The 27,292-nt window shown below is 29.6% G+C and overlaps 1 protein-coding gene across 5 annotated transcripts; it reads left to right on the top strand.

The window, feature by feature from the left end:
* The first annotated feature begins 531 nt into the window (after positions 1–531).
* On the top strand, positions 532–3,261 carry LOC116926189. 5 transcript variants are annotated; one of them, XM_045167903.1, is made up of 10 exons: positions 532–615; positions 695–751; positions 822–1,164; positions 1,225–1,502; positions 1,568–1,687; positions 1,752–1,943; positions 2,002–2,157; positions 2,222–2,475; positions 2,538–2,715; positions 2,775–3,261. In XM_045167903.1, the coding sequence occupies exons 5-10, from the start codon at positions 1,588–1,590 to the stop codon at positions 3,059–3,061; spliced, it is 1,167 nt and encodes a 388-aa protein (XP_045023838.1). In that variant the 5' UTR covers positions 532–615; positions 695–751; positions 822–1,164; positions 1,225–1,502; positions 1,568–1,587; the 3' UTR covers positions 3,062–3,261. The 5 variants fall into 5 exon arrangements, with proteins under 5 accessions (XP_045023838.1, XP_045023834.1, XP_045023836.1 ...); XM_045167899.1 differs by having other exon boundaries at positions 2,210–2,475; XM_045167901.1 differs by having other exon boundaries at positions 542–615; positions 880–1,164; positions 2,210–2,475.
* Positions 3,262–27,292: the final 24,031 nt, after the last annotated feature.

Raw genomic sequence — 27,292 nt, 5'->3', positions numbered from 1 at the left:
TACCATCAACATCAAGTTCCATTTGCGTTTCAAAAATTTCATTGGATATCTCAGCCAAACTGTTTCCATCCACCGCCATAATAGGGGTTAAACCATGAATATATTTTTCGTTTAGATCGTATTTCTTCTTTAATTGTGATTTGGATTTTTCAATATGCTTCCATGAATCAATCGGCACTCCATCTCTCAACCACACTTCAATGATGCTCTCTGCTTTTTTGGTTAATGAAATCCAATATTTCGGGGTGCAATCCTTCTTATTTTTCAGTTTTTTTTTTGCTTGGCCGCTGGCCATAAGTATATCCTCTACATCAGATTCACTCAAATTTAGCATTTTTGGTGTCACACTCAGCAGAAGACGAACACAACTATGAAAATAATAAATGGAAATTGTGTTGTGAAAAGGGGACAAAGAATAACGGAGTTCAATTGTTTTTTATTCGCGCTTTATCGTTAGAAGCTATAATCGATTGATTTTTTTATTCACTAGATGGCGAAGTTCGCTTTCCTAGTTCGTAGGCATAAATTATTGCAGCAGACGCCACTTTGCTGTAAACTGAAAATCGTCGACGATTGTTCGTCTCATATTTACGACTTATTTACGACATAGAACTGGTAAGATTACTAATACAGTTTATTAATATCTATAAATTTTAAAGACCGATCATTTTATATTATTCTCTGGTACTTAAAGAGCGATGTCATGGCATCATTAACCGAACCATTGGTGGCTGAAGATGCTTATTTCCAGGTAGCTTCGAAGCATGCTTTCATTGTTAGTTTATTTCATATCTTGTAACTGAAATTATTTTTCTATTAAGGTAGGACGTATTCAATGTCATTGGAAGTGTACTTACCAGTTCATGAATATCCAGCCAGTGTTGGCAAATCTTCCTGAACTCACTTTCCATGTGGTTCAAACACTCGAGACTAATGAGGATAACAAAACAAGGAAGATCTTTAGCATCATACCAGCAACTTGGTTCGGAGAAGGAAGTTTTTCAGTTTTTCTCTATCCGTCTCCTTCATATGTTGTTAAGTCCAAGCATAATGACCCAATGAACTGGTCATACAACACCTTCAACAGGCATCGTAACCCTTGTTCAGATTGGATGGAGTATGATGGGATCATTGTTCGACACCCAAAAGGAGAGAATGTTGCAGGTAAAAACAAATTTATTTAAATTGCATTTCAAATTCAAAGCTTATTTCTATGTACATCAGTTGATCACATTACGGCAAGGAAGATCCAGAAAAACTGTTTTAGGGGCAGACCTTTGGCAGATTGGACAGACAGCAGTAAGGAATTGCCGAGGAAAAGGAAACCAACTGAAAAGGGAAAAGAGCTGAGTAGGCCGAAGAGGGGCAAGTTGTTGCATCGTCTGAAGAGGAAAATCCTTTTGTTCCATCAGCTAATGCACTACTAACTGATTTATCGAACACAACTGTGACATCTTCTAGACTTCATCAGCCTTGGAATAGGCCGTCAACTTTTAAACCAGGTATTCACGGTCAATGGACTGTGCTATTGGAAATTTGATATGTATGCTTCTTTCCAATTGTTAAGGTTTAAGTTCATCGTCGTACATGATGAATGGAGAGCTGCTTAATGGATTAGATCATATAAGCCATGAATGCCATCCAATGAGGAATCATGCAGCTGCAGGCTCAAGCATTCAACAATCTGGTAATATTCAAGCCATTTTATCAGTTAAAATTTCTTTATTTTATTAAAAACATATTCGATGCAGGTTTGAGCTCAACAGCGTTCACACTGAGGGGAGAGATGGCTTATGAAGCTAATCGTGCGTACTATGAGAACCAAGGATTGATCTCTTCGTACGTACATAGAGATATGGCGTATGAACCACACCGTGCAAACTATGATGGCAACAGCATTCAAACTAGGAATTTTACTTCTGGTGAAGCAAGTATTCAACCCGGTATGATATTTAGTCATTTTATTAGTAAATTCAATATTTAATTGTTGATTTGTTGAAGTTTTGAGCTCATCGTACACAGTTAATGAAGGCTTGCCTGTTCACGAATCAAATGGTGAAAACAATTCCAGCAATCCAACTCTTCCAGCAGTCCAGTCTTATGAGCCAGATCCTCTTCGAGTTAACGTCCAAACTAGCAACTTGAATGGCGGTGTTGGTAATACAACTTATAAATCTGTCAACATACCCAATGTAATAAATAAAAATAGTACCTTTTATAGGAACTTATGGTTACTTGGAAGACAAAATAAATTCTTTGTCGACCAGTCTCCAAGAAGTAAAAGATTTACTAAAGAAAATTGTTCTAATGATTCAAAAGTCATTACAAACCCCTGAAAAATTCCTCAACAAAAATGTAAAATATTTTGAGGAAGAAGTCAAAGAGTTGATACAGAATATGCCTTTTGATGAAGTGGAACAGTTGGTGGCGCTTGAAAAAGTTTTAATGGGAGAGAAACACTCCAGAATTTGCATGGTATACTAGGCTGCAATTGTAATATTTTTAAATGTAAATGTTAGTAATTATTTCTCTCATAGGTATGCTACCTAGTGAACCATTTTAAAACTGCGAACACCCAAGCAATCTTTGTGAGTCAAATCTGGAGGAAGATTTCTACAGACAAATTGATGCAAGTACTTCAGTGGAAAAGTGGACGAGGGGACGATCAAAGAAACGGAATTTCCCAAATGATTCATCTCGTCTCAGTGATTGGAGGTAAGAAAGCATATTTGTTGTAAGCACAGACATTTAATTTAACTCTGATTTTGTTCCAGTTTCTCTTGGACTTTACTGCCAAAACAAAAAGATTGAAGAACCTTCAATAGTGGAACTTAAAGACTTCATTCAGAAGGCGAGAAGTCAAGGCGGGGCACGGTTCCGAACTGCCAATAAGATTTCTCATTCTGCAGCAATGAACAACCATCGTGCTGCTCTGGAGGAAGATCCTGATTCTCGTGCCGAGTCAGCTGTGTTGACTTCAACAATCAAATCGCTCGTGTCTGTTTTATCATCGGATGTCAAAGCGTTCCAGTTCCAGTCAGCACCTAGTGCCACACATTAATGTATTATATTCGTCCTTTACACAGAAAGTTAAACTTGTCTTTATAATTTGTGATCATGAAAGATCATTTTTCGTTTTTCTTGTATGTTTAACATCTGTAGTAGGCCTATCTTGTGCTGCATTTGTTTAAGTTTCTTGATTTTGAAATATTTGTTGTAATAACTTTTGCTGATACAATACAATTGAGCTGTTTTCCATTACACACCAATTTGAACTCGATCATTTCATTTTATTTCATATATTTCTTTACATAATAAATGGAATTCAAAAATGATTAAATCGAGCATATTTTATTCCATGAAATAACCTTAAATATATCCTTTTTTACGCTTCGGAAGTTCAAACAGCATACCGCCTTTGTAAAAACTGTATTCTAAAAAGCTTAAGATATATGCTTTATTTTATCATTTTTTCAGTCAAACTACGGCGTAAATTCATGCATCTTTAGAAAGCATATTTTACGATTTATTCAACGGTTATATCCATAAATTATGGATAACTTTACGCAAACCATTTACTTGGGGTATAACAGTGTATTCACATTGATTACAAGTATATTTGATGCTGTTTACATGTAGAAGTAAAAACTCATGGTACAACAGTGTATTCACATTGAATACAAGTATATTTGATGCTGTTTACATATAGAAGTAAAAATTCATGGAATAACAGTGTATTCACAATGAATACAAGTATATTCCATGCAGTTTACATATAGAAGTAAAAACTCATGGTATAACAGTGTATTCACATTGAATACAAGTATATTCCATTCAGTTTACATATAGAAGTAAAAACTCATGGTATAACAGTGTATTCACATTGAATACAAGTATATTCCATGCAGTTTACATATAGAAGTAAAAACTCATGGTATAACAGTGTATTCACGATTGAATACAAGTATATTCTATGCAGTTTACATATAGAAGTAAAAACTCATGGTATAACAGTGTATTCACATTGAATACAAGTATATTTGATGCTGTCTACATATAGAAGTAAAAACTCATGGTATAACAGTGTATTCACATTGAATACAAGTATATTCTATGCAGTTTACATATAGAAAAAAAACACATGGTATAACAGTGTATTCACATTGAATACAAGTATATTTGATGCAGTTTACATATAGAAGTAAAAACTCATGGTATAACAGTGTATTCACATTGAATACAAGTATATTTGATGCTGTTTACGTATAGAAGTAAAAACTCATGGTATAACAGTGTATTCACATTGAATACAAGTATATTTGATGCTGTTTACATATAGAAGTAGAAATTCATGGTATAACAGTGTATTCACAATGAATACAAGTATATTCCATGCAGTTTACATATAGAAGTAAAAACTCATGGTATAACAGTGTATTCACATTGAATGCAAGTATATTTGATGCAGTTTACATATAGAAGTAAAAACTCATGGTATAACAGTGTATTCACATTGAATACAAGTATATTTGATGCAGTTTACATATAGAAGTAAAAACTCATTGTATAACAGTGTATTCACATTGAATACAAGTATATTTGATGCTGTTTACATATAGAAGTAAAAACTCATGGTATAATAGTGTATTCACATTGAATACAAGTAATTTGATGCAGTTTACATATAGAAGTAAAAACTCATGGTATAACAGTGTATTCACATTGAATACAAGTATATTCCATGCAGTTTACATATAGAAGTAAAAACTCATGGTATAACAGTGTATTCACATTGAATACAAGTATATTCTATGCAGTTTACATATAGAAGTAAAAACTCATGGTATTACAGTGTATTCACATTGAATACAAGTATATTTGATGCTGTTTATATATAGAAGTAAAAACTCATGGTATAACAGTGTATTCACATTAATTACAAGTATATTTGATGCTGTTTACATATAGAAGTAAAAACTCATGGTATAACAGTGTATTCACATTGAATACAAGTATATTTGACGCTGTTTACATATAGAAGTAAAAATTCATGGTATAACAATGTATTCACAATGAATACAAGTATATTCCATGCAGTTTACATATAGAAGTAAAAACTTATGGTATAACAGTGTATTCACATTGAATATAAGTATATTCTATGCAGTTTACATATAGAAGAAAAAACTCATGGTATAACAGTGTATTCACATTGTATACAAGTATATTTGATGCTGTCTACATATAGAAGTAAAAACTCATGGTATAACAGTGTGTTCACATTGAATACAAGTATATTCTATGGAGTTTACATATAGAAAAAAAACACATGGTATAACAGTGTATTCACATTGAATACAAGTATATTTGATGCAGTTTACATATAGAAGTAAAAACTCATGGTATAACAGTGTATTCACATTGAATACAAGTATATTCCATGCAGTTTACATATAGAAGTAAAAACTCATGGTATAACAGTGTATTCACATTGAATACAAGTATATTCTATGCAGTTTACATATAGAAGTAAAAACTCATGGTATAACAGTGTATTCACATTGAATACAAGTATATTTGATGCAGTTTACATATAGAAGTAAAAACTCATGGTATAACAGTGTATTCAAAATGAATACAAGTATATTTGATGCAGTTTACATATAGAAGTAAAAACTCATGATATAACAGTGTATTCACATTTAATGCAAGTATATTCAATGCAGTTTACATATAGAAGTAAAAACTCATGGTATAACAGTGTATTCACATTGAATACAAGTATATTCTATGCAGTTTACATATAGAAGTAAAAACTCATGGTATAACAGTGTATTCACATTGAATACAAGTAAATACCATGCAGTTTACATATAGAAGTGAAAACTCATGGTATAACAGTGTATTCACATTGAATACAAGTATATTCCATCCAGTTTACATATAGAAGTAAAAACTCATGGTATAACAGTGTATTCACATTGAATACAAGTATATTCTATGCAGTTTACATATAGAAGTAAAAACTCATGGTATTACAGTGTATTCACATTGAATACAAGTATATTTGATGCTGTTTATATATAGAAGTAAAAACTCATGGTATAACAGTGTATTCACATTAATTACAAGTATATTTGATGCTGTTTACATATAGAAGTAAAAACTCATGGTATAACAGTGTATTCACATTGAATACAAGTATATTTGACGCTGTTTACATATAGAAGTAAAAATTCATGGTAAAACAATGTATTCACAATGAATACAAGTATATTCCATGCAGTTTACATATAGAAGTAAAAACTTATGGTATAACAGTGTATTCACATTGAATATAAGTATATTCTATGCAGTTTACATATAGAAGAAAAAACTCATGGTATAACAGTGTATTCACATTGTATACAAGTATATTTGATGCTGTCTACATATAGAAGTAAAAACTCATGGTATAACAGTGTATTCACATTGAATACAAGTATATTCTATGGAGTTTACATATAGAAAAAAAACACATTGTATAACAGTGTATTCACATTGAATACAATTATATTTGATGCAGTTTACATATAGAAGTAAAAACTCATGGTATAACAGTGTATTCACATTGAATACAAGTATATTCCATGCAGTTTACATATAGAAGTAAAAACTCATGGTATAACAGTGTATTCACATTGAATACAAGTATATTCTATGCAGTTTACATATAGAAGTAAAAACTCATGGTATAACAGTGTATTTAAAATGAATACAAGTATATTTGATGCAGTTTACATATAGAAGTAAAAACTCATGGTATAACAGTGTATTCACATTGAATGCAAGTATATTCCATGCAGTTTACATATAGAAGTAAAAACTCATGGTATAACAGTGTATTCACATTGAATACAAGTATATTCTATGCAGTTTACATATAGAAGTAAAAACTCATGGTATAACAGTGTATTCACATTGAATACAAGTATATTTGATGCAGTTTACATATAGAAGTAAAAACTCATGGTATAACAGTGTATTCAAAATGAATAGAAGTATATTTGATGCAGTTTACATATAGAAGTAAAAATTCATGATATAACAGTGTATTCACATTTAATGCAAGTATATTCAATGCAGTTTACATATAGAAGTAAAAACTCATGGTATAACAGTGTATTCACATTGAATACAAGTATATTCTATGCAGTTTACATATAGAAGTAAAAACTCATGGTATAACAGTGTATTCACATTGAATACAAGTAAATTCCATGCAGTTTACATATAGAAGTAAAAACTCATGGTATAACAGTGTATTCACATTGAATACAAGTATATTCCATCCAGTTTACATATAGAAGTAAAAACTCATGGTATAACAGTGTATTCACATTGAATACAAGTCTATTCTATGCAGTTTACATATAGAAGTAAAAACTCATGGTATAACAGTGTATTCACATTGAATACAAGTATATTTGATGCAGTTTACATATAGAAGTAAAAACTCATGGTATAACAGTGTATTCACATTGAATACAAGTATATTTGATGCCGTTTACGTATAGAAGTAAAAACTCATGGTATAACAGTGTATTCACATTGAATACAAGTATATTTTATGCAGTTTACATATAGAAGTAAAAACTCATGGTATAACAGTGTATTCACATTGAATACAAGTATATTCTATGCAGTTTACATAGAGAAGTAAAAACTCATGGTATAACAGTGTATTCACATTGAATACAAGTATATTTGATGCTGTTTACATATAGAAGTAAAAACTCATGGTATAACAGTGTATTTAAAATGAATACAAGTATATTTGATGCAGTTTACATATAGAAGTAAAAACTCATGGTATAACAGTGTATTCACATTGAATGCAAGTATATTCCATGCAGTTTACATATAGAAGTAAAAACTCATGGTATAACAGTGTATTCACATTGAATACAAGTATATTCTATGCAGTTTACATATAGAAGTAAAAACTCATGGTATAACAGTGTATTCACATTGAATACAAGTATATTTGATGCTGTTTACATATAGAAGTAAAAACTCATGGTATAACAGTGTATTCACATTGAATACAAGTAAATTCCATGCAGTTTACATATAGAAGTAAAAACTCATGGTATAACAGTGTATTCACATTGAATACAAGTATATTCCATCCAGTTTACATATAGAAGTAAAAACTCATGGTATAACAGTGTATTCACATTGAATACAAGTACATTCTATGCAGTTTACATATGGAAGTAAAAACTCATGGTATAACAGTGTATTCACATTGAATACAAGTATATTCCATGCAGTTTACATATAGAAGTAAAAACTCATGGTATAACAGTGTATTCACATTGAATACAAGTATATTCCATGCAGTTTACATATAGAAGTAAAAACTCATGGTATAACAGTGTATTCACAATGAATACAAGTATATTCGATACAGTTTTCATATAGAAGTAAAAACTCATATTATAACAGTGTATTCACATTGAATACGAGTATATTTGATGCTGTTTACATATAGAAATAAAAACTCATGGTATATCAGTGTATTCATATTGAATACAAGTATATTTGATGCTGTTTACATATAGAAGTAGAAAGTCATGGTATAACAGTATATTCACATTGAATACAAGTATATTCCATGCAGTTTACATATAGAAGTAAAAACTCATGGTATAACAGTGTATTCACATTGAATATAAGTATATTCTATGCAGTTTACATATAGAAGAAAAAACTCATGGTATAACAGTGTATTCACATTGTATACAAGTGTATTTGATGCTGTCTACATATAGAAGTAAAAACTCATGGTATAACAGTGTATTCACATTGAATACAAGTATATTCTATGCAGTTTACATATAGAAAAAAAACACATGGTATAACAGTGTATTCACATTGAATACAAGTATATTTGATGCAGTTTACATATAGAAGTAAAAACTCATGGTATAACAGTGTATTCACATTGAATACAAGTATATTCCCTGCAGTTTACATATAGAAGTAAAAACTCATGGTATAACAGTGTATTCACATTGAATACAAGTATATTCTATGCAGTTTACATATAGAAGTAAAGCTTATGGTATGACAGTGTATTCACATTGAATACAAGTATATTTGATGCTGTTTACATATAGAAGTAAAAACTCATGGTATAACAGTGTATTTAAAATGAATACAAGTATATTTGATGCAGTTTACATATAGAAGTAAAAACTCATGGTATAACAGTGTATTCACATTGAATGCAAGTATATTCCATGCAGTTTACATATAGAAGTAAAAACTCATGGTATAACAGTGTATTCACATTGAATACAAGTATATTCTATGCAGTTTACATATAGAAGTAAAAACTCATGGTATAACAGTGTATTCACATTGAATACAAGTATATTTGATGCTGTTTACATATAGAAGTAAAAACTAATGGTATAACAGTGTATTCACATTGAATACAAGTAAATTCCATGCAGTTTACATATAGAAGTAAAAACTCATGGTATAACAGTGTATTCACATTGAATACAAGTATATTCCATCCAGTTTACATATAGAAGTAAAAACTCATGGTATAACAGTGTATTCACATTGAATACAAGTACATTCTATGCAGTTTACATATAGAAGTAAAAACTCATGGTATAACAGTGTATTCACATTGAATACAAGTATATTCCATGCAGTTTACATATAGAAGTAAAAACTCATGGTATAACAGTGTATTCACATTGAATACAAGTATATTCCATGCAGTTTACATATAGAAGTAAAAACTCATGGTATAACAGTGTATTCACAATGAATACAAGTATATTCGATACAGTTTTCATATAGAAGTAAAAACTCATATTATAATAGTGTATTCACATTGAATACGAGTATATTTGATGCTGTTTATATATAGAAATAAAAACTCATGGTATATCAGTGTATTCATATTGAATACAAGTATATTTGATGCTGTTTACATATAGAAGTAGAAACTCATGGTATAACAGTGTATTCACATTGAATACAAGTATATTCCATGCAGTTTACATATAGAAGTAAAAACTCATGGTATAACAGTGTATTCACATTGAATATAAGTATATTCTATGCAGTTTACATATAGAAGAAAAAACTCATGGTATAACAGTGTATTCACATTGTATACAAGTGTATTTGATGCTGTCTACATACATAAGTAAAAACTCATGGTATAACAGTGTATTCACATTGAATACAAGTATATTCTATGCAGTTTACATATAGAAAAAAAACACATGGTATAACAGTGTATTCACATTGAATACAAGTATATTTGACGCAGTTTACATATAGAAGTAAAAACTCATGGTATAACAGTGTATTCACATTGAATACAAGTATATTCCATGCAGTTTACATATAGAAGTAAAAACTCATGGTATAACAGTGTATTCACATTGAATACAAGTATATTCTATGCAGTTTACATATAGAAGTAAAGCTTATGGTATAACAGTGTATTCACATTGAATACAAGTATATTTGATGCTGTTTACATATAGAAGTAAAAACTCATGGTATAACAGTGTATTCACATTGAATACAAGTATATTCGATGCAGTTTTCATATAGAAGTAAAAACTCATGGTATAACAGTGTATTCACATTGAATACTAGTATATTTGATGCTGTTTACATATAGAAGTAAAAACTCATCTTATAACAGTGTATTCACATTGAACACAAGTATATTCCATGCAGTATACATGTAGAAGTTAAAACTCATGGTATAACAGTGTATTCACATTGAATACAAGAATATTCCATGGAGTTTACGTATAGAAGTAGAAACTCAAGGTATAACAGTGTATTCACATTGAATACAAGTATATTTGATGCAGTTTACATATAGAAGTAAAAACTCATGGTATAACAGTGTATTCACATTGAATACAAGTATATTCCATGCAGTTTACATATAGAAGTAAAAACTCATGGTATAACAGTGTATTCTTATTGAATACAAGTATATTCGATGCAGTTTTCATATAGAAGTAAAAACTCATGGTATAACAGTGTATTCACATTGAATACAAGTATATTCGATGCAGTTTACATATAGAAGTAAAAAATCATGGTATAACAGTGTATTCACATTGAATACAATTATATTTGATGCTGTTTACATATAGAAGTAAAAACTCATAGTATAACAGTGTTTTCACATTGAATACAAGTATATTTGATGCAGTTTACATATAGAAGTAAAAACTCATGGTATAACAGCAGTGTATTCACATTGAATACAAGTATATTTGATGCAGTTTACATATAGAAGTAAAAACTCATGGTATAACAGTGTATTCACATTGAATAAAAGTATATTCTATGCAGTTTACATATAGAAGTAAACACTCATGGTATAACAGTGTATTCACATTGAATACAAGTATATTTGATGCTGTTTACATATAGAAGTAAAAACTCATGGTATAACAGTGTATTCACATTGAATACAAGTATATTTGATGCTGTTTACATATAGAAGTAGAAACTCATGGTATAACAGTGTATTCACATTGAATACAAGTATATTCCATGCAGTTTACATATAGAAGTAAAAACTCATGGTATAATAGTGTATTCACATTGAATACAAGTATATTCCATGCAGTTTACATATAGAAGTAAAAACTCATGGTATAACAGTGTATTCACATTGAATACAAGTATATTCGATGCAGTTTTCATATAGAAGTAAAAACTCATGGTATAACAGTGTATTCACATTGAATACAAGTATATTTGATGCTGTTTACATATAGAAATAAAAACTCATGGTATATCAGTGTATTCATATTGAATACAAGTATATTTGTTGCTGTTTACATATAGAAGTAAAAACTCATAGTATAACGTTGTATTCATATTGAATACAAGTATATTTGATGCTGTTTACATATAGAAGTAAAAACTCATAGTATAACAGTGTATTCACATTGAATACAAGTATATTTGATGCTGTTTACATATAGAAGTAAAAACTCATGGTATAACAGTGTATTCACATTGAATACAAGTATATTTGATGCTGTTTACATATAGAAGTAAAAACTCAAGGTATAACAATGTATTCACATTGAATACAAGTGTATTTTATGCTGTTTACATATAGAAGTAAAAACTCATGGTATAACAGTGTATTTACATTAAATAAAAGTATATTCCATGCAGTTTACATATAGAAGTAAAAACTCATGGTATAACAGTGTATTCACATTGAATACAAGTATATTCCATGCAGTTTACATATAGAAGTAAAAACTCATGGTACAACAGTGTATTCACATTGAATACAAGTATATTCCATGCAGTTTACATATAGAAGTAAAAACTCATGGTATTACAGTGTATTCACATTGAATACAAGTATATTCGATGCAGTATACATATAGAAGTAAAAACTCATGGTATAACAGTGTATTCATATTGAATACAAGTATATTTCATGCAAATTACATATAGAAGTAAAAACCCATGGTATAACAGTGTATTCACATTGAATACAAGTATATTTGATGCAGTTTACATATAGAAGTAAAAACTCATGGTATAACAGTGCATTCACATTGAATACAAGTATATTTGATGCTGTTTACATATAGAAGTAAAACCTAATGGTATAACAGTGTATTCACATTGAATACAAGTATATTTGATGCTGTTTACATATAGAAGTAAAAACTCATGGTATAACAGTGTCTTCACATTGAATACAAGTATATTTGATGCAGTTTACATATAGAAGTAAAAACTCATGGTATAACAGTGTATTCACATTGATAAAAGTATATTTGATGCTGTTTACATATAGAAGTAAAAACTCATGGTATAACAATGTATTCACATTGAATACAAGTATATTTTATGCTGTTTACATATAGAAGTAAAAACTCATGGTATAACAGTGTATTCACATTAAATACAAGTATATTCCATGCAGTTTACATATAGAAGTAAAACCTCATGGTATAACAGTGTATTCACATTGAATACAAGTATATTCAATGCAGTTTACATATAGAAGTAAAAACTCATGGTACAACAGTGTATTCACATTGAATACAAGTATATTCTATGCAGTTTACATATAGAAGTAAAAACTCATGGTATTACAGTGTATTCACATTGAATACAAGTATATTCGATTCAGTTTAGATATAGAAGTAAAAACTCATGGTATAACAGTGTATTCACATTGAATACAAGTATATTTCATGCAGTTTACATATAGAAGTAAAAACCCATGGTATAACAGTGTATTCACATTGAATACAAGTATATTTGATGCTGTTTACATATAGAAGTAAAAACTTATGGTATAACAGTTACATTGAATACAAGTATATTTGATGCAGTTTACATATAGAAGTAAAAACTCATGGTATAACAGTGCATTCACATTGAATACAAGTATATTTGATGCTGTTTACATATAGAAGTAAAACCTCATGGTATAACAGTGTATTCACATTGAATACAAGTATATTTGATGCTGTTTACATATAGAAGTAAAAACTCATGGTATAACAGTGTATTCACATTGAATTCAAGTATATTCCATTCAGTTTAGATATAGAAGTTAAAACTCATGGTATAACAGAGTATTCACATTGAATACAAGTATATTCCATGCAGTTTACATATTGAAGTAAAAACTCATGGTATAACAGTGTATTCACATTGAATACAAGTATATTCCATGCAGTTTACATATAGAAGTAAAAACTCATTGTATAACAGTTTATTCACATTGAATACAAGTATATTCAATGCAGTTTTCATATAGAAGTAAAAACTCATGGTATAACAGTGTATTCACAATGAATACAAGTATATTCTATGCAGTTTACATATAGAAGTAAAAACTCATGGTATAACTGTGTATTCACATTGAATACAAGTATATTTGATGCAGTTTACATATAGAAGTAAAAACTCATGGTATAACAGTGTATTCACATTGAATACAAGTATATTCCATGCAGTTTACATATAGAAGTAAAAACTCATGGTATAACAGTGTATTCACATTGAATACAAGTATATTCTATGCAGTTTACATATAGAAGTAAAAACTCATGGTATAAAAGTGTATTCACATTGAATACAAGTATATTTGATGCTGTTTACATATAGAAGTAAAAACTCATGGTATAACAGTATATTCACATTAAATACAAGAATATTTGATGCTGTTTACATATAGAAGTAAAAACTCGTGGTATTACTGTGTATTCAAATTGAATACAAGTATATTCCATGCAGTTTACATATAGAAGTTAAAACTCATGGTATAACAGTGTATTCACATTGAATACAAGTATATTCCATGCAGTTTACATATAGAAGTAAAAACTCATGGGATAACAGTGTATTCACATTGAATACAAGTATATTCTATGCAGTTTACATATAGAAGTAAAAACTCATGGTATAACAGTGTATTCACATTGAATACAAGTATATTTGATGCTGTTTACAGATAGAAGTAAAAACTCATGGTATAACAGTGTATTCGCATTGAATACAAGTATATTTGATCCTGTTTTCATATGGAAGTAAAAACTCATGGTATAACAGTGTATTCACATTGAATACAAGTATATTTGATGCTGTTTACATATAGAAGTAAAAACTCATGGTATAACAGTGTATTCACATTGAATACAAGTATATTCCATGCAGTTTACATATAGAAGTTAAAACTCATGGTATAACAGTGTATTCACATTGAATACAAGTATATTCGATGCAGTTTACATATAGAAGTAAAAATTCATGGTATTACAGTGTATTCACATTGAATACAAGTATATTCGATTCAGTTTACATATAGAAGTAAAAACTCATGGTATAAAAGTGTATTCACATTGAATACAAGTATATTTCATGCAGTTTACATACAGTACCCACCAAACTATTAGGTACACCCCCCTTTATTCAGTGCATTCTTATGGCACTACGTGTCTTGGAAAAAATGCAATAACTATTGAACCGCTTGGGCTAGATTTTTTTCCTTTTTTTCCGTGAGTAGATCTAATGATGATCTACATTTTTTATACACATGAAGTCGTCGTAGGATTAACCCCCACGGCGCTACGGTATCGTTCACTTTATTAGGTACACCCCGTTTCCCCCCATATGCGCCGTGTTAAATACGGCGTTTTCAAAAATATACAAAAAATACTAAAAATAAAGCTAAAATCTTTTTCTTTGTGCCAAAAGATGCCCAATTCTTCACTCTGTACTAATCAAAAGTATGACTTACAGTCAAACCAACTAAAAGAACCCTTCTCTATACCCCGAAGTTTACCCCCCTAAACATTTTTACGGCAAAATCAAAACTGTCGATGTCGCCACCAGAGGCACTGCAAGATGTGGACTGTTTCTACCAGCCGCCAGCTTTCACAGAATATGGTTTGGGGTAGATTCTGATATGTTACCTCACCTCCTCGGCGGGAAGAAATTGAAAGAATCAATTACATTAAATGGGAAAATTCTCTTTGTTCATTGAAGAATATCTTGCCTAACCCCAAGAAAATGACTACATTGTTTCCGATTGTTTCTTTTACCCGCGATTTTATCGAGCCTTCATTTATTCTCAAGTTACAAGTTGTGGCGATCACGCCATTCAAAATTTCTGTCCAAAGGTGAAAATGGGGAGAGCGAGTGATTTGACTGTGATGGAAAAAACTAAAATTGTGACACTTAGACAGGAAGGTGCTTCGTTACGTCATATTTCTCTTGTTCTAGGCCGTAGTGTTAACGCAGTAAAGCAGGCCATCAATAGATTTAATGAGACTGAATGCATAGGAAAAAGGGAAAGGAAGACTTCTTGCAAACGTAAAATTTCCGATGCATCTGCTAGATATTTACACTTATTGTCAAAAAGAGATCGTAGAAAAACTTTGCCTCTTCTTACTCAAGAAGTCAACACCGCAATAAGTACCCCAGTTTCATTGTCGACTGTGCGTCGATCCCTGCAAAGTTTTGATATGAACGGCCGAGTTGCGTGCAAAAAACCTCTTCTCAGACAAGCTAATATACGAAAACGCCTAAAATTTGCTCAAGAACATGTAAATTGGACTGAAGAACAGTGGAATCGAGTATTGTTTACTGATGAAACTAAAGTAGAAGTCTTTGGAACACATCGACGCGTATTTGTCAGGAGAAAAGCCGGCGAAAGATATAGGAATGAGTGCCTTGTACCAACTGTAAAATTTGGAGGGGGTTCGGTTATGTGTTGGGGGGCAATTTGTGCTAAAGGAGCTTTACCACTGCACAGAATAGAAGGGATCATGACTAAGCAAACTTATCACCAAATTTTGATTCGTAAGGTAAAAAAAAATTCTCTTTTGTTTTGTTAGCACAAATGACAGTAAAATTTTATACTAGGCAGTGCCAGGAGGTCTTCGATTACTCGGAGAAGGATTTGTCTATCAAGAAGACAATGATCCTAAACATTCGTCACATCTTTGTCGAGGATATTTAGAAAGAAAAGAAAAATTAGGTAGACAAATGATTTCTCGCCTAATTATTATTTTCTAAAATTTGTTATTTGGGTCTAGGAGTGTTAAAGCGCATGGTTTGGCCTCCTCAGAGCCCGGATTTAAATCCTATTGAGCAGGTCTGGGATTTTGTAAAATCTAGGCTAGAAGAATCCGACAGAGTCACCGTGAGAACCATTTGGATGGAACTGGAGAAAGCTTGGAACTTGATTACGCCCGAATTAATACAGCGATACATCGGCACAATGGCTGACCGATGCCGAGCAGTAATACTAGCCAAGGGAGGGCACACAAGATATTAAAAAAATTCTGATTATTTTATTTTCCGCATCGCATATTGCATATTTAATTGTTTATTTTATAATGGAACTAAGATTAAAATTGAAACTTTTCGCTTTTTCACAATATTTGCAAATGAAAATTTGCCATCAAACACATTTTTTTGTATAAAAATAACTACGTGATTCACGAAGAGAATTAAAGTAACCTCAAACCATATTCTGTGAAAGCTGGCGGCTGGTAGCAACAGCCCGAATCTTGCAGTGCCTCTGGTGGCGACATCGCCAGTTTTAATTTTGCCGTAAAAATGTTGAGGGGGGTAAACTTTGGGGTATATAGAAGGGTTCTTTTAGTTGATTTGACTGTAAATCATACTTTGGATTAGTATAGAGTGAAGAATTGTGCATCTTTTGGCACAAAGAAAAAGATATTGGCTTTATTTTTAGTATTTTTTGTATATTTTTGAAAACGCCGTATTTAACACGGCGCATATGGGGGAAAACGGGGTGTACCTAATAAAGTGAACGATACCGTAGCGCCGTGGGGGTTAATCCTACGACGACTTCATGTGTATAAAAAATGTAGATCATCATTAGATCTACTCACGGAACAAAAGAAAAAAAATCTAGCCCAAGCGGTTCAATAGTTATTGCATTTTTTCCAAGACACGTAGTGCCATAAGAATGCACTGAAAAAAGGGGGGTGTACCTAATAGTTTGGTGGGTACTGTATAGAAGTAAAAAACCCATGGTATAACAGTGTATTCACATTGAATACAAGTATATTTGATGCTGTTTACATATAGAAGTAAAACCTCATGGTATAACAGTGTATTCACATTGAATACAAGTATATTTGATGCTGTTTACATATAGAAGTAAAAACTCATGGTATAACAGGGTATTCACATTGAATTCAAGTATATTCCATGCAGTTTACATATAGAAGTTAAAACTCATGGTATAACAGAGTATTCACATTGAATACAAGTATATTCCATGCAGTTTACATATAGAAGTAAAAACTCATGGTATAACAGTGTATTCACATTGAATACAAGTATATTTGTTGCTGTTTACATATAGAAGTAAAAACTCATGGTATAACAGTGTATTCACATTGAATACAAGTATATTCCATGCAGTCTACATATAGAAGTTAAAACTCATGGTATAACAGTGTATTCACATTAAATACAAGTATATTCGATGCAGTTTACATATAGAAGTAAAAGCTCATGGTATTACAGTGTATTCACATTGAATACAAGTATATTTGATGCTGTTTACATAAAGAAGTAAAAACTCATAGTATAAAAGTGTATTCACATTAAATACAAGTATATTCCATGCAGTTTACATATAGAAGTAAAAACTCATAGTATAACAGTGTATTTACATTGAATACAAGTATATTTGATGCTGTGTTCAGATAGAAGTAAAAACTCATGGTATAACAGTGTATTCGCATTGAATACAAGTATATTTGATCCTGTTTTCATATAGAAGTAAAAACTAATGGTATAACAGTGTATTCACATTGAATACAAGTATATTTGATGCTGTTTACATATAGAAGTAAAAACTCATGGTATAACAGTGTATTCACATTGAATACAAGTATGTTCCATGCAGTTTACATATAGAAGTTAAAACTCATGGTATAACAGTGTATTCACATTGAATACAAGTATATTTGATGCTGTTTACATATAGAAGTAAAAACTCATGGTATAACAGTGTATTCACATTGAATACAAGTATGTTCCATGCAGTTTACATATAGAAGTTAAAACTCATGGTATAACAGTGTATTCACATTGAATACAAGTATATTCGATGCAGTTTACATATAGAAGTAAAAACTCATGGTATTACAGTGTATTCACATTGAATACAAGTATATTTGATGCTGTTTACATATAGAAGTAAAAACTCATGGTATAACAGTGTATTCACATTGAATACAAGTATATTTGATGCTGTTTACATATAGAAGAAAAACTCATGGTATAACAGTGTATTCACATTGAATACAAGTATATTTGATGCTGTTTACATATAGAAGTAAAAACTCATGGTATAACAGTGTATTCACATTGAATACAAGTATATTTGATGCAGTTTACATATAGAAGTAAAAACTCATGGTATAACAGTGTATTCACATTGAATACAAGTATATTTGATGCTGTTTACATATAGAAGTTAAAACTCATGGTATAAAAGTGTATTCACATTGAATACAAGTATATTCCATGCAGTTTAAATATAGAAGTAAAAACTCATGGTATAACAGTGTATTCACATTGAATACAAGTATATTTGATGCTGTTTACATATAGAAGTAAAAACTCATGGTATAACAGTGTATTCACATTGAATACAAGTATATTTAATGCTGTTTACATATAGAAGTAAAAACTCATGGTATAACAGTGTATTCACATTGAATACAAGTATATTTGATGCTGTTTACATATAGAAGTAAAAACTCATGGTATAACAGTGTATTCACATTGAATACAAGTATATTCCATGCAGTTTACATATAGAAGTAAAAACTCATGGTATAACAGTGTATTCACATTGAATACAAGTATATTCCATGCAGTTTACATATAGAAGTAAAAACTCATGGTATAACAGTGTATTCACATTGAATACAAGTATATTTGATGCTGTTTACATATAGAAGTAAAAACTCATGGTATAACAGTGTATTCACATTGAATACAAGTATATTTGATGCTGTTTACATATAGAAGTAAAAACTCATGGTATAACAGTGTATTCACATTGAATACAAGTATATTCGATGCTGTTTACATATAGAAGTAAAAACTCATGGTATAACAGTGTATTCACATTGAATACAAGTATATTTCATGCAGTTTACATATAGAAGTAAAAACTCATGGTATAACAGTGTATTCACATTGAATACAAGTATATTCTATGCAGTTTACATATAGAAGTAAAAACTCATGGTATAACAGTGTATTCACATTGAATACAAGTATATTTGATGCTGTTTACATATAGAAGTAAAAACTCATGGTATAACAGTGTATTCACATTGAATACAAGTATATTTGATGCTGTTTACATATAGAAGTAAAAACTCATGGTATAACAGTGTATTCACATTGAATACAAGTATATTTGATGCTGTTTACATATAGAAGTAAAAACTCATGGTATAAAAGTGTATTCACATTGAATACAAGTATATTTCATGCAGTTTACATATAGAAGTAAAAAACCCATGGTATAACAGTGTATTCACATTGAATACAAGTATATTTGATGCTGTTTACATATAGAAGTAAAACCTCATGGTATAACAGTGTATTCACATTGAATACAAGTATATTTGATGCTGTTTACATATAGAAGTAAAAACTCATGGTATAACAGGGTATTCACATTGAATTCAAGTATATTCCATGCAGTTTACATATAGAAGTTAAAACTCATGGTATAACAGAGTATTCACATTGAATACAAGTATATTCCATGCAGTTTACATATAGAAGTAAAAACTCATGGTATAACAGTGTATTCACATTGAATACAAGTATATTTGTTGCTGTTTACATATAGAAGTAAAAACTCATGGTATAACAGTGTATTCACATTGAATACAAGTATATTCCATGCAGTCTACATATAGAAGTTAAAACTCATGGTATAACAGTGTATTCACATTAAATACAAGTATATTCGATGCAGTTTACATATAGAAGTAAAAGCTCATGGTATTACAGTGTATTCACATTGAATACAAGTATATTTGATGCTGTTTACATAAAGAAGTAAAAACTCATGGTATAAAAGTGTATTCACATTAAATACAAGTATATTCCATGCAGTTTACATATAGAAGTAAAAACTCATGGTATAACAGTGTATTTACATTGAATACAAGTATATTTGATGCTGTGTTCAGATAGAAGTAAAAACTCATGGTATAACAGTGTATTCGCATTGAATACAAGTATATTTGATCCTGTTTTCATATAGAAGTAAAAACTAATGGTATAACAGTGTATTCACATTGAATACAAGTATATTTGATGCTGTTTACATATAGAAGTAAAAACTCATGGTATAACAGTGTATTCACATTGAATACAAGTATGTTCCATGCAGTTTACATATAGAAGTTAAAACTCATGGTATAACAGTGTATTCACATTGAATACAAGTATATTTGATGCTGTTTACATATAGAAGTAAAAACTCATGGTATAACAGTGTATTCACATTGAATACAAGTATGTTCCATGCAGTTTACATATAGAAGTTAAAACTCATGGTATAACAGTGTATTCACATTGAATACAAGTATATTCGATGCAGTTTACATATAGAAGTAAAAACTCATGGTATTACAGTGTATTCACATTGAATACAAGTATATTTGATGCTGTTTACATATAGAAGTAAAAACTCATGGTATAACAGTGTATTCACATTGAATACAAGTATATTTGATGCTGTTTACATATAGAAGTAAAAACTCATGGTATAACAGTGTATTCACATTGAATACAAGTATATTTGATGCTGTTTACATATAGAAGTAAAAACTCATGGTATAACAGTGTATTCACATTGAATACAAGTATATTTGATGCAGTTTACATATAGAAGTAAAAACTCATGGTATAACAGTGTATTCACATTGAATACAAGTATATTTGATGCTGTTTACATATAGAAGTTAAAACTCATGGTATAAAAGTGTATTCACATTGAATACAAGTATATTCCATGCAGTTTAAATATAGAAGTAAAAACTCATGGTATAACAGTGTATTCACATTGAATACAAGTATATTTGATGCTGTTTACATATAGAAGTAAAAACTCATGGTATAACAGTGTATTCACATTGAATACAAGTATATTTAATGCTGTTTACATATAGAAGAAAAACTCATGGTATAACAGTGTATTCACATTGAATACAGGTATATTTGATGCTGTTTACATATAGAAGTAAAAAATCATGGTATAACAGTGTATTCACATTGAATACAAGTATATTCCATGCAGTTTACATATAGAAGTAAAAACTCATGGTATAATAGTGTATTCACATTGAATACAAGTATGTTCCATGCAGTTTACATATAGAAGTTAAAACTCATGGTATAACAGTGTATTCACATTTAATAAAAGTATATTTGATGCTGTTTACATATAGAATAAAAACTCATGGTATAACAGTGTATTCACATTGAATACAAGTATAATTTATTATGTTTACATATAGAAGTAAAAACTTATGGTATAACAGTGTATTCACATTGAATACAAGTATATTTGATGCTGTTTACATATAGAAGTAAAAACTCATGGTAGTACAGTGTATATAAATTGAATACAAGTATATTTCATGCTGTTTACATATAGAAGTAAAAACTCATGGTATAACAGTGTATTCACATTGAATACAAGTATATTTGTTGCTGTTTACATATAGAAGTAAAACTCATGGTATAACAGTGTATTCACAGTGAATACAAGTATATTCCAAGCAGTTTACATATAGAAGTTAAAACTCATGGTATAACAGTGTATTCACATTAAATACAAGTATATTCGATGCAGTTTACATATAGAAGTAAAAGCTCATGGTATTGCAGTGTATTCACATTGAATACAAGTATATTTGATGCTGTTTACATATAGAAGTAAAAACTCATGGTATAACAGTGTATTCACATTGAATACAAGTATATTTGTTGCTGTTTACATATAGAAGTAAAAACTCATGGTATAACAGTGTATTCACATTGAATACAAGTATATTCCATGCAGTTTACATATAGAAGTTAAAACTCATGTTATAACAGTGTATTCACATTAAATACAAGTATATTCGATGCAGTTTACATATAGAAGTAAAAGCTCATGGTATTACAGTGTATTCACATTGAATACAAGTATATTTGATGCTGTTTACATATAGAAGTAAAAACTCATGGTATAATAGTGTATTCACATTGAATACAAGTATATTCCATGCAGTTTACATATAGAAGTTAAAACTCATAGTATAACAGTGTATTCACATTGAATACAAGTATATGTCATGCAGTATACATATAGATGTAAAAACTCATGGTATAACAGTGTATTCACATTGAATACAAGTATATTCTATGCAGTTTACATATAGAAGTAAAAACTCATGGTATAACAGTGTATTCACATTGAATACAAGTATATTTGATGCTGTTTACATATAGAAGTAAAAACTCATAGTATAACAGTGTATTCACATTGAATACAAGTATATTTGATGCTGTTTACATATAGAAGTAAAAACTCATGGTATAACAGTGTATTCACATTGAATACAAGTATATTCCATGCAGTTTAAATATAGAAGTAAAAACTCATGGTATAACAGTGTATTCACATTGAATACAAGTATATTTGATGCTGTTTACATATAGAAGTAAAAACTCATGGTATAACAGTGTATTCACATTGAATACAAGTATATTTAATGCTGTTTACATATAGAAGTAAAAACTCATGGTATAACAGTGTATTCACATTGAATACAAGTATATTCCATGCAGTTTACATATAGAAGTAAAAACTCATGGTATAACAGTGTATTCACATTGAATACAAGTATATTCCATGCAGTTTACATATAGAAGTAAAAACTCATGGTATAACAGTGTATTCACATTGAATACAAGTATATTTGATGCTGTTTACATATAGAAGTTAAAACTCATGGTATAACAGTGTATTCACATTGAATACAAGTATATTTGATGCTGTTTACATATAGAAGTAAAAACTCATGGTATAACAGTGTATTCACATTGAATACAAGTATATTTTATGCTGTTTACATATAGAAGTAAAAACTCATGGTATAACAGTGTATTCACATTGAATACAAGTATATTTGATGCTGTTTACATATAGAAGTAAAAACTCATGGTATTACAGTGTATTTACATTGAATACAAGTATATTTGATGCTGTTTACATATAGAAGTAAAAACTCATGGTATAACAGTGTATTCACATTGAATACAAGTATATTTGATGCTGTTTACATATAGAAGTAAAAACTCATGGTATAACAGTGTATTCACATTGAATACAAGTATATTCCATGCAGTTTACATATAGAAGTAAAAACTCATGGTATAACAGTGTATTCACATTGAATACAAGTATATTCGATGCAGTTTACATATAGAAGTAAAAACTCATGGTATAACAGTGTATTCACATTGAATACAAGTATATTTGATGCTGTTTACATATAGAAGTAAAAACTCATGGTATAACAGTGTATTCACATTGAATACAAGTATATTTGATGCTGTTTACATATAGAAGTAAAAACTCATGGTATAACAGTGTATTCACATTGAATACAAGTATATTCCATGCAGTTTACATATAGAAGTAAAAACTCATGGTATAACAGTGTATTCACATTGAATACAAGTATATTCGATGCAGTTTACATATAGAAGTAAAAACTCATGGTATAACAGTGTATTCACATTGAATACAAGTATATTTGATGCTGTTTACATATAGAAGTAAAAACTCATGGTATAACAGTGTATTCACATTGAATACAAGTATATTCCATGCAGTTTACATATAGAAGTAAAAACTCATGGTATAACAGTGTATTCACATTGAATACAAGTATATTCTATGCAGTTTACATATAGAAGTAAAAACTCATGGTATAACAGTGTATTCACATTGAATACAAGTATATTCTATGCAGTTTACATATAGAAGTAAAAACTCATGGTATAACAGTGTATTCACATTGAATACAAGTATATTTGATGCTGTTTACATATAGAAGTAAAAACTCATGGTATAACAGTGTATTCACATTGAATACAAGTATATTTGATGCTGTTTACATATAGAAGTAAAAACTCATGGTATAACAGTGTATTCACATTGAATACAAGTATATTCCATGCAGTTTACATATAGAAGTAAAAACTCATGGTATAACAGTGTATTCACATTGAATACAAGTATATTTGATGCTGTTTACATATAGAAGTAAAAACTCATGGTATAACAGTGTATTCACATTGAATACAAGTATATTTGATGCTGTTTACATATAGAAGTAAAAACTCATGGTATAACAGTGTATTCACATTGAATACAAGTATATTCCATGCAGTTTACATATAGAAGTAAAAACTCATGGTATAACAGTGTATTCACATTGAATACAAGTATATTCTATGCAGTTTACATATAGAAGTAAAAACTCATGGTATAACAGTGTATTCACATTGAATACAAGTATATTTGATGCTGTTTACATATAGAAGTAAAAACTCATGGTATAACAGTGTATTCACATTGAATACAAGTATATTTGATGCTGTTTACATATAGAAGTAAAAACTCATGGTATAACAGTGTATTCACATTGAATACAAGTATATTCCATGCAGTTTACATATAGAAGTTAAAACTCATGGTATAACAGTGTATTCACATTGAATACAAGTATATTCCATGCAGTTTACATATAGAAGTAAAAACTCATGGTATAACAGTGTATTCACATTGAATACAAGTATATTCTATGCAGTTTACATATAGAAGTAAAAACTCATGGTATAACAGTGTATTCACATTGAATACAAGTATATTCTATGCAGTTTACATATAGAAGTAAAAACTCATGGTATAACAGTGTATTCACATTGAATACAAGTATATTTGATGCTGTTTACATATAGAAGTAAAAACTCATGGTATAACAGTGTATTCACATTGAATACAAGTATATTTGATGCTGTTTACATATAGAAGTAAAAACTCATGGTATAACAGTGTATTCACATTGAATACAAGTATATTTGATGCTGTTTACATATAGAAGTAAAAACTCATGGTATAACAGTGTATTCACATTGAATACAAGTATATTCCATGCAGTTTACATATAGAAGTTAAAACTCATGGTATAACAGTGTATTCACATTGAATACAAGTATATTCGATGCAGTTTACATATAGAAGTAAAAACTTAATGGTATAACAGTGTATTCACATTGAATACAAGTATATTCGATTCAGTTTACATATAGAAGTAAAAACTCATGGTATAAAAGTGTATTCACATTGAATACAAGTATATTTCATGCAGTTTACATATAGAAGTAAAAAACCCATGGTATAACAGTGTATTCACATTGAATACAAGTATATTTGATGCTGTTTACATATAGAAGTAAAAACTCATGGTATAACAGTGTATTCACATTGAATACAAGTATATTTGATGCTGTTTACATATAGAAGTAAAAACTCATGGTATAACAGTGTATTCACATTGAATACAAGTATATTCCATGCAGTTTACATATAGAGAGTAAAAACTCATGGTATAACAGTGTATTCACATTGAATACAAGTATATTCCATGCAGTTTACATATAGAAGTAAAAACTCATGGTATAACAGTGTATTCACATTGAATACAAGTATATTTGTTGCTGTTTACATATAGAAGTAAAAACTCATGGTATAACAGTGTATTCACATTGAATACAAGTATATTCCATGCAGTTTACATATAGAAGTAAAAACTCATGGTATAACAGTGTATTCACATTAAATACAAGTATATTCGATGCAGTTTACATATAGAAGTAAAAACTCATGGTATAACAGTGTATTCACATTGAATACAAGTATATTTGATGCTGTTTACATATAGAAGTAAAAACTCATGGTATAACAGTGTATTTACATTGAATACAAGTATATTCCATGCAGTTTACATATAGAAGTAAAAACTCATGGTATAACAGTGTATTCACATTGAATACAAGTATATTTGATGCTGTTTACATATAGAAGTAAAAACTCATGGTATAACAGTGTATTCACATTGAATACAAGTATATTCGATGCAGTTTACATATAGAAGTAAAAACTCATGGTATAACAGTGTATTCACATTGAATACAAGTATATTCGATGCAGTTTACATATAGAAGTAAAAACTCATGGTATAACAGTGTATTCACATTGAATACAAGTATATTTGATGCTGTTTACATATAGAAGTAAAAACTCATGGTATAACAGTGTATTCACATTGAATACAAGTATATTTGATGCTGTTTACATATAGAAGTAAAAACTCATGGTATAACAGTGTATTCACATTGAATACAAGTATATTCCATGCAGTTTACATATAGAGGTTAAAACTCATGGTATAACAGTGTATTCACATTGAATACAAGTATATTCGATGCAGTTTACATATAGAAGTAAAAACTCATGGTATAACAGTGTATTCACATTGAATACAAGTATATTTGATGCTGTTTACATATAGAAGTAAAAACTCATGGTATAACAGTGTATTCACATTGAATACAAGTA

Source organism: Daphnia magna, unplaced genomic scaffold, assembly GCF_020631705.1.
Source record: "Daphnia magna isolate NIES unplaced genomic scaffold, ASM2063170v1.1 Dm_contigs385, whole genome shotgun sequence".
NCBI classification, from domain to species: Eukaryota; Metazoa; Arthropoda; class Branchiopoda; order Diplostraca; family Daphniidae; genus Daphnia; species Daphnia magna.
Note: the sequence above shows the minus strand (reverse complement) of the source record. Positions and strands in the feature narration are given on the sequence as shown.

What these genes read in the sequence shown, in the direction of transcription:
- LOC116926189 (XM_045167899.1), top strand. Translation starts at nt 1,588, where the DNA reads ATGATGAATGGAGAGCTGCTTAATGGATTAGATCATATAAGCCATGAA. An exon ending in TGAAGCAAGTATTCAACCCG is followed by an intron (nt 1,944 to 2,001) that starts GTATGATATTTA and finishes GATTTGTTGAAG; the next exon opens with TTTTGAGCTCATCGTACACA. An exon ending in TCTCGTCTCAGTGATTGGAG is followed by an intron (nt 2,716 to 2,774) that starts GTAAGAAAGCAT and finishes ATTTTGTTCCAG; the next exon opens with TTTCTCTTGGACTTTACTGC.